We start from the raw sequence: 15,216 nt of genomic DNA on the forward strand, positions 1-15,216 counted from the left end.
AATATCCCAAAGGCAATGGTCTTGCAACTTCAGTTGACTGAGTAATTTAAAACTAGGCTGGATGAAGTACTTGGGAATATGCTATAGGGAATGTTTTTACATTAACAGGATGACCCAGTAAGTCTTTCCTGTTTCTAATTTCCATGACACTCTGGGGAATTCTATGAATTGTGGGTCGGTATATCTGTGGAATTGTGGAACATCTGCGCACCTATTGGGCTAAAGAAAGGTACTTTATAGCTAGAGAAGGAACCATCAACTCAGTAGGGCAGTTCCAGGTCAGAGATTACAGAGGAATATAGTTTCTCTGGATGAAGAATATGGTGGAAGGTTGTAGCACCTTAGTAAAGAGAGAGCCTCTCTCCCTGGAGTAAAATAGGAACTGAGCAAAGGCAACTATAGTTCAAAGAAAAGAATGTAGCTAACAACATTCTAAAGCATTATTTTGTATCTCTATGTGTGTATGAGATAGAAAATCGGACCCATTTTTAGATGTATGAGGGGATGGATTTCGCTTATATGGGTGGTGAATATTATGGGTCACATACGCTACACAGTCCTCACAAGGACCCTCCATTCATGTCAACGGGAATGCTGTGCAAGGAGTGAGGGCAGTATCTGACAGCTAGTTGGTTCTTAGAAAAGGTAATCTTATCCTTGTTGTTATGAAGGAGGCAGTGGTATTAATTATATTAACTTGGCATATCATAATATAGAGATAAGTTATAACGTTATGGACAAATCCTGCTCTGTTCTACCAGAATGAAGCTAAAGTCTAAGAAACAAATGAATAGAATTTGGTCCCATATCTATAGTTCCTCCACACAAAAAAATTACATGACATTAGAAGAATGTTTCACAAACGGTGACCAGTGGTCTGCAAAGCTGTGACTGGTCACATGGCACTGGCTCTTCCTCCCTCCTTATTTTCAGCTGCTAGATTGGATTTAAAAGGAAGCTACTTTGTTAACTTGCCCGAGCATGAGTTTCCTTAGCAACCCCCCCCCTCCCATGAAGGTGTTTGTGAAAACAGTTTTCTTTTGATTTTTTCAGCCCATTTTGGTGCTTTTGGTGGAAATGAGTGGAATTTGATTTTCTCCCAGTGGCTGAGTGCAGAGAATAATGATTCTTAAATTTCAGAGTAGCAGCCGTGTTAGTCTGTATCCGCAAAAGCAAAGGAGGACTTGTGGCACCTTTGAGATTAACAAATTTATTTGAATATAAGCTTTTGTGAGCTACAGCTCACTTCATCGGATGCACTGAGCATAAGCTTCCGTGAGCTACAGCTCGCTTCATCGGATGCATTCATTTAGACTGAATGCATCCAATGAAGTGAGCTGTAGCTCATGAAAGCTTATGCTCAAATAAATTTGTTAGTCTCTAAGGTGCCACAAGTCGCCCTTTTCTTTTTGCGGATTCTTAAATTCTGGCTGAGGGGGTGAAAAGGTGCAACAGTAATAACAGACTGGACACTGATATGGAGAAATGTAACTTGATATGTACAATAACCCCAAGTCACAGATGATTTATTGTTATACTCCATCCTTTGGCAGCCCCTTGGTGAAATTAAAATAGTGATGAACATAAGGATGGGTTACCTGTCTGATCCATTCCATGCACATTCAAACTTGTCAAAGATGCAGTCATTTTCATAAAGGGAACACAGCTTGCTCCTAAGGTAATCATGGACCTGTTTAACCGAAAAAGACAGTGCAGTTTTTACAAATCATTATTTTAGAAATGTTCTATACTATTGTTCTTACAGGTTGGTAGATTTTACAAAGATAGAGAGTACTTCTATCTCTTAAACAAGAGATCTGTGCTCTTCTGTAGTTCAATTAAAAGAGTGCTATAGAACTAATGGAGCAGGAAAGCTTTGGCTAGACCATGCTCTTTTGAGCATACTGTAGATTACCTTTCTCAAACATGGTTGATTCCTGTTAGTGTGAATTTCTGAACTCTAGCCTGATTCCAGATGTGCTAATGAGAGAATGAATCGTCTAACTTAATAAATAATAATAATCCAAGATCTATATAGACTTTCACTTACAATATAGGGTTCAGAGAGAGGTCCCTGCTCCATTTATAAAAGCTATAATCTGCGGTATTACATTATACAGCAATTCAGAAATAAAGTATAGTATAGTGGTGTCTTATTTACATAGACTAGTACCCAGAATTCTCTCCCGCTCATAGCTACTTCATATCAGTGATGATGTCTGAGATCTGAAAACAAACCATGAGTTCTTGTCTTGCATGGTTTGAAAGTAAGATTCACAGACGACCTTGTTTTAGGCTGCATACCTCTATGGAGTGTGAGTTTATCATAGAGGACATAACTCATGTGCATTGCATCAGTCCTTTAATTAATTCAATTTTTTTCTTCTATATGATGTTCTTCACCCCCACATTGAAATAAGAAGCCAGAGAATTCCTGCATGCACAAGGCCTAATAATCCAACACCTCCCTCCAATATGAATGTTGTATAGATGACTTCTGAGGAAGTACTATATCAATGCAATGTAGCATAAGGACCAAATTTAGTCCTGGCGTAAGAAGGTACCCCTTCCACTGAAGTTCATGGAAACTATGTCTGTTTATGTCAGAGATAAATTTGGCTCTCTTGACTGTGGCGTTTTCAGCATCCTCCACTGGTCGAAGGCCTAGAATCTTCTCCAACAAGATACTTTAATACCAGTTTCACTGCTCTGTCTAGCTAGTTCACTCAAGCATTATTAAAACTAGAACTGTTTGCTACAGCTGCACTGTACTGTACAGTGAACAAACTTGCAAATTAACTCAATGTTTTATGGGCTATAAATTTCGGTCATGGATCAATTTTCAGAATCAGATTAGTGAGCATCCTATACTATATATGATCAGTTAAAGTTTGTCAGCTGAACACGCTATTTACTTAATAGCTAATAAACATGTGGGAGATGTGGGTGGAATGTTTCCCAATTAAATGCATTTACTGAATGTTGCACTTTGTGGTGCACGTTCATGGTGGATGCTTCGTGTAACCTTCATAATGAGAACATTCCATCTTCCCTTATTGATGGGCACCAGATTTTTTCAGGAGAAATTGGCTGGGTTCCCTAATTGTCACTCATCTCCGAGGCGACGATCATTGTCTCATTTGTTAATATTTTTAATTGTATTACAGGATTGAGATTATGTATGTTTATTGTGTTAATTTATGCTATAGGAGTGAGGCCCTTTCATCAGTATCCTGATTGCCTAGCACAAAAATCAACACATGGAAGAAACTGACAAAAAAGGACAGGGCAGGATGAAAGGATGAAGCAGCAGTAAAATGATATGCATAGTATTCAGTGGTCTCAGATCTCCACCTCCCTAGCCATTTTCATCTCCTCATGCTCTTTTTTCTGCTATCTGTTCCATGTGCCACATGACCTCTGTGACTAATGCTCCCTTGGAAAAGTGTGTTCAGCTCTGCAACTTTTAATCAGCTATGCAGTGCTTTGTGTTTCCTCCATTTTCATTCTTCCTTCTGAATTTCAGAAGCTCCTAACTCCTCGTTATCAAGGTGTTGATGCTCTGTCCACAGGCTTTCACAAATGCCAGTGCTCATTTGTCGGCTCATCATTCTGACCTTTCTTTTCACTCTTGCTCACACTGATACCCTCCAGGATAACTGTGAGAATCTTCACGGTTAAAAATTTGAACACCTGCCCTGTTTTTCCATTGAAACCTCCCACTCATGGAATGTTGAACCATCATAAAGATGAGGTTATCAAATCAGCTTCCATTGCATCAGTAAATTAAACAATGACTAGAGGCAACCGTGCACCAACATTACCAAGATCACTGCTGTGTTGGCCTCTGCAAAGGTGGCACAGCAGTTGTGTGGATGATTCCAGATGTTGATTTCATCCCTTCCTGCACCAGTCAGCAGAGCGGCTGTGGAAGGGAGCACACATTTCTACCTCTAAGACTGGCACAGGAGTGGCTTTCTCTGGGAACTGTTGGAAGCTCCACATCACTTCCATAGTGGCTCAGGGCTACAGTTTTGCCCTCTCTCTCCTACCCTCGCTGCAATGGATTGATGTGACTGACCATTTAGAAACATGGTTTCAATGGGATAATCTGTGGTCAGTGGCATTGCACGAAAACACATTTTTTTTTATAAAAGTCTAATACCACAAGCAATAAAAGTAGTTTAGTTTGTACACTTAGGTTTTTCATTATTATTATTAATAATAATAATTATTATTATTAATTATGATAAAATTCATCCACTGCTTAATGAATTCTGGAAGTAAAGTCCACACTATCATGGTTTGATGATAAAACTGGATTTTATTGTCCAAGTATTGCTCATATGTGCTATCTCGCCATCTATGAAAAATGTTCCAATTTCCATAAAAACTGTTCTTAATGAATTGCCACCAGAATTTTCCTTTCTGGAACCATGTTCCTCAGTTATGTAAGCCCTTGACAGAATTATCCAGACATTCTACACTCTGGGGAAACACTGGGGAGCTATTTTGATGGAACAAATTATTTCAGGCAAGGATTGTCATGACAAAAGGCACATTACTCTGAATTATTGTCATTTGGCCTTGCCCACTTTGAGATCACACTGATACTAACCACAAACATGGTCATGTTTGGTTATTGATAACAGAGTTCTGTATTATTCTGACCTCAAGGTGATGAGGCCTTAGAGAATTACATAGAGATCTTGTTTAGAAGATGTCCAAGAAACTAAATTCTGTCAGTGGAGCAGTTATAAAACTTGTCTCTTCTTGACCCCTATGGAAAATCTCCTATCGTGACCCTTCATGGAAGCAATCTCATCTAGCTTTCAAAATATATACATTCCATATGTGCACATGGCACTTCACAGCAGTCTAAATTTAGACATCCAGTAATGTACAATGATGACTACAACAAGGGAGGACCAGGCACAGTGGATTAAAAAGGCCAAGGGTTGCAATAATATATCATGTTGTTTCAGTTAGGAATATGCTTAACAGTTCTCTGAGAGCAAGTCATATATGAGTGACATAAGGAGGAGGAGGAAGGCAGATAAAATGGTGAACGCATCAGAGCAACAGAGAGGAAGGGAAGGTGGAAAAGGGCACAGGCAGCAAAAGAAAGGCAGAAGGATGGTTCTGTAAAAAGGAGAATGTGGTGGGGGAACACAGCGAGGGCAGGACGTGGTAAGCTGCCACAACAGAGCAAAGTCAATGTGAGAGAGTTTTAATATTAGTTAACTGGGCTGACTATGGGAAGCAGTGAGGGCTTCCCCCTTGCTGCTAGTGCAAGTGCCATTTGATTCCAGACACCTGAGGCTTTTTGTTGGCCACCCCCTTGAGGGGGCAGGCGGCTGGATGCTGAGCATGACATGGAATCATGTTATGTGGATTCCTTCTAGCAATTAAAGGGGAAACGGAGAAGAGAAATAGGGTGCAGTTCAGAGCACATCAGAGGGATATCATTTTTCTCTAACTTTATTTAGCGGCAATAGGCTCAAGATAATGCAGTTCAGAGTCCTGCACAGGATGTATTGGAAGTCTGCATGTCTTTATAGTTGTGCCTTATGAGAACTTGGCATTTGTGAAAGTAAGTAGTCCTAGTCTGAGATACATTACAAAGATTAGTTCAAAATACAATAGAATATTGGGACTGAGTAATGAATATTATCGATGGGATGTGAGGATAAAAATTGCCCCGACCTTCAGTTACTTAATGTACATAAGTTCTTGTTATGAAGAACACATTTTTACAATGGTTGTCCATAGCACTACCTAGTGTAAAACAGAAGAAAATTTAGACACAAAATAGTAGCAACATGGGGAGACTGATACAGTTTTTCAGTAGTTCTCAATCAGGGGTTCGAGGCCCCCAGGGGAGCCTCCAAGTTGGGCCAGCATTAGACTTGCTGTGGCCCGGGGCAGAAAGCCGAAGTCCCACTGCATGGGGCTGAAGCCCAGGTTCCTGAGTCCTACCACCAAGGGTTGAAGCTGAAGCCTGGGCAATGTAGTTTCATGGGGGCCCCTGTGGCAGGGGGCCCCAGGCATCTTCCCTGCTTGCTACCCCCTAAAGCTGCCCTGGCTTTTACATGAGAAAACCGGTTATTGCAGCACAGGTGGGCCGTGGAGTTTTTATAGCACGTTGGGGGGGCGGGGGGGAGGCTTCAGAAAGGAAAAGGTTGAGAACCCCAGCAGTAGATGACAAAGCGAGCCTCTTAACAAGTATCTTATATCCTGAGTACATGATGATCCACCACATTTTAAAGCAATATTAATGTTATAGATGAGAACTCTTTTTACCCTACAGTAAATAATTGCTACATGGGTTATGAGGCATTAGATGAAATGATGTAGCTCAAATATTCTTATTTATTTTGTTTATCATCTTATGTTTCACTTCCCTTTTTTGTATGGAGGCTTTTCTTTATTTGTTTGTTTGCAGCTGGAAAGGCATAACCTGTAGATACAGTCCACCAAGCCCAGATTTTCAGAACTGTGTATGAGCAAATACATGTCCAATTTGCACCCACAGTTATTGTGCTTACATGTGCAGTTGTAGCAATTACATGTGCAAATATCAATATATTAAAAAATGCACAGTTCTGAAAATCTGGGCCTTAATTGCTGCCTTCTGAGTACATGTCAAGGTGCATAATAATATTTCTTTATTAATTTGCATTTGCTATCCAGACATTCGTGTGTCTATGGCCTGGTGGACATAATATTTGCATGAGAAAAATATATTTTAAAAAGTATAATTTTTGAACATTTTCTCTTTTCTATAAAACCCAGAACCATCTTTTCCAAGGAGAAGAGGACAAAAGACTGCAGAAAATAGCCTGAATTTGTTGAATCCTAATCACTGATGTTATACTGTCCTATGAGGCATCCTCTCATAAATCACTCGTGATCTTCCTTGTTTTGTCATCTGCAAAGGATTTATTTATATCAATGGCATCACTATCCTCTCTACAGTGGGTAAGTGTTTGAAAAGCAAAGAGAATCTATAGTTTCATGGAAGGCAGCAAGACCTAGTTTTAGACTTTCCATCTTTTTATAAGCTTCTGATTATTGCAGTCAGTAGTGAAAAATTTACATTTTACTCATTTCCCACATCTCTGCATGGAGAAATATAACTTTTTAATTGGCCCCACTGCTAGGTGTCAGGTTGATTTAAAGGTGGCCGGCTTATTTCAAAGATTCGTACATGAGGAAATAAAAGCAGATGTCAGACTCAAGACAAACAGGTTGGCCTGAGTATCTCTTTCCCTCTAGGGAGAAGGCTGCTTACCACATTAACATATATGCAAAATAACACATTACCAGAGGTCCCAAAATCTTAGACATGGATGTAACATACCAAATACTGTTTTATTTCCCTCACTTCTCATCATGTTTTGCATAAGAACCAAAATCTCTAACACATTTATCACTATCAGGGCAGTTAAGTTACTGAAGAAAGTCAGTTTGTGGCTTTACAAGAATGTAAATTGACATTTTCAAAGGCTAATATGGGATTTAGCTACACAGCTCCTACTGAAACTAATGGGATGTGTCCCTGAAACCTGAGTCTGTATTGGCTGCTTGTACAGTTAAAGAGAAAAGAAAAAGAAGACCCTAAATACTGTTATGGTGGGATTTGGCCTGATAAACCAGACTCCTGAGTTCTTAGTAAATGTTACCAGGAGTTCAGGGAAAATAATTAAAAAAAACAACAACCCAAACCCCACAACCCTATTCCCACGGCAGGGAACACTGAGCTTTACCTCCACGGACCTAAAATGTGAGATATATACAGCAGAATATTCATTTTCAACTCCTGATCTCCTGCAGGGCTGTCTATAGCTAGGCATTACTGACCAGCCCAACTGTACTTTTAAAGATTGTCATTTTACATATACTTATGCAGAACATAGTTTTCAACTGCTTTTTCCCATTGTATTTTTGCAACAAGGACGTTCTGAGGGCACACTTGTCCCACTTTGAGTGATCTTAGAATATTTTAAACTCAGATTGTTCTTACCAGATGGCACAGACTCCAAGGCCCAAATTCACTATTGGCTGAAGTCAGCAGAATTGCATGCTCCAACACTGAATTTGTCACCTTGTGTGAGTTTGACTGGCATTAGCCAAACTCCCACAGTGATGACAATATTTTGATTTAACAAGGGTTTCTTTTGTGATTAGGCCAGTTCAGAACTCTAGGAAGAAATCTACATGTGGGATTTTCAAAAGCACTCAGCACTGGCCTAATTTTGCTCCCCCTAACTTAATGGTGCAGCTCTCATTGATTTCAATGGGACCAGAGTTAGGCCAATGCTGAGCACTCTTGAAAACTCGAACCTACATCTTTATTACAACCATTAAATTGTGGAGTTGCATAATGAATATATTGATGCAGAACTGAAGAGATGATTCCCCTTGATATAGACAGCAGTTGTTTTAAGGGCCAAATTCAACTTTGGTATAGCTCCATTGACTCCAGAAGAGGTAATGCTCTCTCACCCGTGCTCAAGTGAATCATATCTACTATTTATTTTAAAGTGACTCTTGTATAACAGTGATCTCAGAACAAGCACTGCGGATCTACAGTGCCCTATGAATGTGTTTGGAATATGGAGATGTTTTTGTAGCATTGCACTTTAAGACATAGCAAACATCTACCTGATATGTTTCTATAGGCTTTGTTTCCATGTTCAGATCCCAGACTTTGACAGTGAGGTAATCCCTTGTTAGCATATATCGGCCACTGTGACTGAATTTAACATCCGACACTGAAGAGATAATTTCTGAAAAAAACGATCTGTTACTGGGGTCTTCCGGTTCTTCAAAAACTGGTTTAAAAAAAAAAAGAGAGAAAAAGAAATTAGAATATCATAAAAATGTTTCTTTATACAATTCTTTATTATGTGCTTCTCTTTTGAAATAATATGGTTCAGGGTACAAATCCATTCCATATAAAATGAATGTTATGGCTGCTAATTTCTTCATCATAAGAATACAAGATTCACATTCTAAAAGATTCATATTTTAGAACATGGGCTCTGACAGTGTTGGAGGAAGCAAACATGTTGGCTCAGTTAAATTGACTACAGATGATGTGAGTTTAGAATTGAGTAACAATGATAGCTTAGAATTATCATTTATTATTTGTATTACACTAGAGCTTAGGAGCCCCAGTCATGGACCAGGACCCCATTGTTCTAGCTGCTGTACAAACAAACAACAAAAAAGACAGTCCCTGTCCTAAAGAGCTTATAATGTGATTAAGCATGTGTGTTACCTTTCATTCAGCAGGATTCCAGACTGCTTTACAAAACTATACACATAAGAATCATTTCATCCACCAATGAAGTACAACCACCCCTGTGTTTAAAGACAGCAGCTTTTGGGGAAAAGACGATCTTTTTGTTCTGTGTTTGTACAGCCCTATGAAAAAGTTGAGGACAGAAAATGAAACAAATTTTCCATTTAAAACTGGTAAGGGAAGGTATGTATTCAATGGAAATTAGTCACGATGCTGCAAAACACGACAAGGGATTGTTCATATCCACAAGAGAGTCAAGAACAGAATTGTGTAAATAACTGACTTTTCAGTTCACTGGCCAAGCCAAAAACTAAAACTGAACTGTTTTGGGTCAACCCAAAATGATTTTTAATTTTTTGGCAAACCGAAAAGTAAAAAAATAAATAAAAATGTTTTGGGTCAAATCAAATGAAACAAAATGTTTCATTTCATTTGGCCAATGTTAGCTTTTTTTTAAATTGCAGCAAGTTTCAAAACTAAGTTATTTCAAATAAAAAATGGAAATGTTTCATTTCAAAAATGACAAAACAAATTTTTTTTTGACTGAAACAATCTTGTAAACTTGACAAACTTTGGCAAAATGTTTTGGTTGACCCAAATCTGCATTTTGGCCAAAAAGAGGTTTATCCAAAAAACATTGCCCAGCTCTAGTGAAGAACTTTATTTTATATTTCTAGAAGCAGAGATCCCGCATGATGTGACGGGATCAGCTGGTTCAGTAGTGGCACAGTTAGTGAATCCCCATCGCTATTCTTGCACCTTATTTGTCCTGGAAGGGCTTCCATCCCATTACTGACCAGCTGCAACCCTGATTACTCTGGGGGATGTATTTATTATTAATGATTTTTTTTCTTAAGAAAAAAGCCCTCTGCATCCTCTGCCAAGGCATCTGGGGTGCTGTACAATATAATAAAACATTAATTATGGTTGAGATTTTCAAAGGAGCCTAAAGGAGGTAGGTACTCAACACCTATGAAAATGGCCTCTCTGAAAAATTCTGACCTAAAATGAAGAGTTAAAATTAGTGAAATATAGTATACACTACAGTATACAACAACAACAATAATGCACTCAGTCCTTTAATCTGAAGAGCTCAACATTATTTTTCAAAAGGAGAATTATCATCCCTATTTCACAGATGCAAAAACTGAAGACCTGTAGCTAACAATAAAAGATATCAGGTATATTTCAGATATCAACATGAAATATAAGTATTAATTAATATTCTAACATAGGCCTCAGGTCTATAAGACAATAGCTTAGCTAAACTGAGGCCTAAGGCCTAGAGACTTGACAGGAGCAACTAACCAGTAAGTGACCCTAGATCATAAGTTGTCACAAGATAGCAATGACCTTATATCACAAGATGTCATCAGGTAGAATATTGCATTAAGCAAGTGTTCCTAAACTGCTGATATTTAGGAAACATATATTGCAAAGTACCAGTTAAAGCCGGTTAGAATACTGTGGAGATTTTTGCAAACATAGAGAGTCAGCAATGTGCCAACCACAAGTTGTTATAGTGATTGAGTGACATAAATGTTAATCAGTACAAGGAGAACTAATAGCCCAAGCACCCATCAGGGTCAGAAAGAGACATTGGGACTCTTGACTCCCAGCCCCCTTTGCTAACCACTTAACCATGCTTTTTCTGCATGTTAAGTTCACAATCTGAGGTGAAATGTCTGCAAGTAACTGAGGAAAAGAGTTTACTAAGTATTTAGATAAGTAAAGTGGCTTTCTCCCCCACCACACCCTTAAAGCAAAATACATAAAATGCATCTGTGCGTGATTACTTTTTGTAGTCCACCAAGAATTTACTTCTCACTAAAATTCAAAGTATCTAAGTTACAGCTTCAGAGAATCAAAATAATGTTATGCTGAAAAATAAGAGAGGTGATTATATGTGGGTTAACTCAGAAAATGATGGGCAACTTTCTTTGAGGGTGGTGCATGAAACGCAGCCATGCTTGCACACGAGAATAGACTCTCTGTATTTAAGCACATACAACAAATCTAAATGATAATTAACTACATCAAAAGAAAGAAAGAAAAAACTTTTCAGCCTGAGAGTAAACGAACACCTTTAAACAGCTCTCTGAAAATGTGCGGAGACATTCAGTAAGGTAGATATTTTGTAATTATCCTGTCAAGTTTTCAATAGAAGTCTGATGAGCACAAAGCAATTATCATCTCTCACACCTCTTCCCTTTAATCTGTCCAAACCATGTATTGTGAATGACAAGAATTTCATCCTCCTAATTATGATGTAAAGTTGTTATTAAAACCAGGAAAGAAAAAAGCCACTAAAATGCTCTTTCATTTATGGCAGTGATGAGTTTTCTCTGTGTTTCTCAGCTTAAAAGCTCTACAGTTCTGGTTGAGTTCTGCCAATGATTTCAACAGGAGTTAGATCAGAACTGGTGTGCTCTCTATTTCATTACATAGTCATAATGGTCATATACAATAGCGGCCCTTATTTAAGGGAAATAGATAGGGTTCTCTCATCATCTGCAGTATTCCCTGTTGTTTTCCTATATTTACTACAGTAAATACCTTGAATACTATAAATCATGAGGTTATTTATATTCAAATATTAATTTAGGTATTAAAGTCAAGGTTCACTATCTTTTTTAAAAGGTATTTTCTTTCTTTATGTGAGAGAAAATGGAATTTAGTAGCCCTGCTGTAAGCAACTCCTTTAAGCAGAGTAGCTAGCCCCAGGAAGATCGCTCAGTGTAGGGAGCATCTTTGGGTGGTTTTATGACCTCTATAACACCCCTGTGTGCAGCAGACATAAGAGACGTGCTAGGGAAAAGGGGAGTAGCTAGGGTATCCCATCACCCTGGGCATCTCTGCCTGCTATAACAGTTTGCTGGAGTCATTAGCATCAGTGTAAGGTAAAGCAGCCTTTGGTCTTCACTAATTCACACTGGGAGACCAGTATAGCATACAGTAGCCCAGGATCAAGAGAGTGCAAAGCTGCTTTAATTTTATATAGCAAGAGAAGTCTCATTTGACTGGGATCTGGAACTAGAGTTCTGCTGAAAGCTGCTTAAAAAATAAGTTATAATTCTCTAGCAATTACTAAATAACTTTGATAACTGTCTAACTGTCTACCTTCAGTTATGAAAAAATGGATTTCATACTCCAAATGCAATTGTCCCTTCTCAACGTTAGTTACCGGTATATCAAAATGCTAAAGCTAATTGTCCAATTGCAAACCATTGCACAAGCTGATGAACACAATCATCAGTAATCGTGTGTCATTTGAATTTTCATTTAACAGAACCTAGATTTAAATATGGTCTTGATGGTAGAGGCAGTGCTATCATTAGCTATGACTTTATCTGATGCAGTTATATGGATTTGCTGTAACTTGTGTGAAACAAATATTTTACAGAAGTTTGATTTCCTATCTTTGTGCCTCTGTAGGTTTAAACTCAATAATTTCCCACTGCTTTCTTTTGTTTCCAGCCTACTCATCTCACTGCCTGACACAGTGGAGAGGACCATGTGCAGGAACAAGTAGGGAAAACAGCATGTACAAGGGAGACCAGTAGGTCTGTGGAATAATCTCCCATCTGTCAAGCTCTGCAGCTTGTAAGGGAACTGTTATGTGAAAATGATAAAGACAGACAGAGACAGTTATTTTCTTCTAACACTGCCCAAGGACTTTATTAGAATAAACAAAGAGCATTAGCTCTTAAATTTTGCTTCACTGCAGAACTTCTGCCTTGAACTTCTTCTAGCGTCCCTCCGATCCCACTGGCTTCTTGCTACAGATTTAAAACTAGTACCTATTTTCACAGAAAAATGTCTGAGTGCGGAAAGGAGAAGATTGGGTTGATGGATGTGCTCCATGATATTGCTCCCCTAAAGCCTGTAAACAATTGGCAGCCTAAAATCATATTGCTTCCTTCTAAGAAAAATCTGAAGGAAACTCCATGAGTTGAAATCCAAATTTCTTTGCCTTTACATATGTTTCTTAATGTAGGAGAGGAGGAAACAGTATAGGTCAGTGTGTGTAACATAATGCTGCTTCCACCATTTTATCTTGGGCCTGATTTTGCAACTCCTTACTCACATGTCAGTGGGCTTATTCATATGACTAGGGACAGCCTGTGCTGGTAGCGTTTGGAGGATCAAACCCTATAGAGGCAGCAGTTTTGTCAACAATACACATTGTCATTCAGTCAGACGGATCCTCATTTTGAATGCAATATCACTGCTATGTTGATAACACTAATTTACTGTATCAAGACTATTTTAAATACAATCATCATTAGTTACATGATCACATACTATTTCTTAAACTATATAATACATGACAAGTTTTTTTCCCTACATCCTTGTAAGACGCATCATCTAAAGTACATAGTGAACGAGACACTAGTGCTGTATATAAGTAATTTGTACAGACTCTTTGTGTGGCATACACTGAAGTACAATGGAGCAGAGCTCAGGTTCCATGTGAAATATTGAACTTGGGAATTTCCTGACTTAAAAGTCCTTAACTGCAACCTTAGTGTTTCTTCAACATATTGTTCCATGTGGAATTATATATTATGTAAAGATATAGAGGGATGTGTAGGGGAAGATTTTCAAAGGCACAAGTTGGAGTTAGGTGCCCAAGTCCCATGGATTTTCAACCAGAGTTCAGTACCTAACAGTCCTTTGTGCCTTTGAAAATCTCCCCTATAATTACATCATGTGTATTCAATGAAAAAAATCTAATATTTTTAGTGGCGGCGAACCAGCTGAGCAGCGGGGGACAGCAGAGCAGCACACAGCAGGAGTTTGCCTGGGATTGGTGAGTATCCAAGTGCGTGTTTGCTAAGTAAGTATCCGAGTGTGTGTATGCTGGGAGGGCAGTGTGAGAGCCTGAGCGAGTGCCTGATTGGCTGGTAGCCTGCAGGGGGCGGGCACTGGGGCTGTCTGTTTGTTTGTTTCAGGGAAGCCTGGCTGTTTAAAAATAGCCAGAGCTTCCCTAACCAGCTGAGCGGCGGCGAACCAGCTGAGCAGCGGGAGACAGCAGAGCAGCACACAGCAGGAGTTTGCCTGGGATTGGTGAGTATCCCAGTGCGTGTTTACTGAGTAAGTATCCGAGTGTGTGTTTGCTGGGAGGGTAGTGTGAGAGCCTGAGCGAGTGCCTGATTGGCTCGTAGCCTGCAGGGGGCGGACACTGGGGCTGTCTGTTTGTTTCAGGGAAGCCTGGCTGTTTAAAAATAGCCAGAGCTTCCCGAACCAGCTGAGCGGCAGCGAACCAGCTGAGCAGCGGGGGACAGCAGAGCAGCACACAGCAGGAGTTTGCCTGGGAGTTCGCCTGGAGTGAAGGGGATATGGAAGGGGGGGGTTCAGCTGTTGTGACCTGCACTGGATGTGCCATGTTTGTCTTTCTTCCACAGGACAGAAGTGACTTTGTGTGTACAAAGTGCAAGCTGGTCTCCATATTGGAAGAGAAGATTGAAGGTCTGGAGCAACAGATAACGACCCTGCGTTGCATACGAGAAACGGAGGATTTTCTGGACAAAAGTCAGGATATGCTTCTACGGGCACAAAGCTCTAAAGATTTAGAGCAGGTTGCACAGCGGAGCCAAGAGGCCAGTGAAGAAGCTTGGCAACATGTGACCTCCAGAAGAAGAAGGGGGAATGTCCGGGTTCCAGCAACGCGGACACAGGTAACTAACCGCTTTCATGTTCTCTCCACAGGTACCATTGTGGAGAGTGGACCAGATGATATGTCTGGGGGGAGAAAGCAGAAGGGGACTCCGCTGGTTGGAAGGCATGAGATGCACTGTCCTGAGATGGGGGGTTCCACGACCACCACTCCCAAGAGAAGGAGGCGGGTGGTGGTGGTCGGGGACTCTCTACTCCAGGGGACTGAGTCATCTATCTGCCGCCCT

General features: G+C 39.7%; 1 protein-coding gene across 1 annotated transcript in view; it reads right to left on the minus strand.

The window, feature by feature from the left end:
• Window positions 1-15,216, minus strand: part of PPP2R2C (protein phosphatase 2 regulatory subunit Bgamma) — a 288,278-nt gene that overhangs the window by 16,381 nt on the left and 256,681 nt on the right. Inside the window, 2 exon segments of the mRNA XM_084625989.1 lie at window positions 1,599-1,690; window positions 8,668-8,837. Coding sequence (XP_084482115.1) covers window positions 1,599-1,690; window positions 8,668-8,837 — 262 coding nt within the window.

This window comes from Lepidochelys olivacea (assembly GCF_965140295.1).
Source record: "Lepidochelys olivacea isolate rLepOli2 genome assembly, chromosome: 4".
In the NCBI taxonomy this organism is placed as follows: domain Eukaryota; kingdom Metazoa; phylum Chordata; order Testudines; family Cheloniidae; genus Lepidochelys; species Lepidochelys olivacea.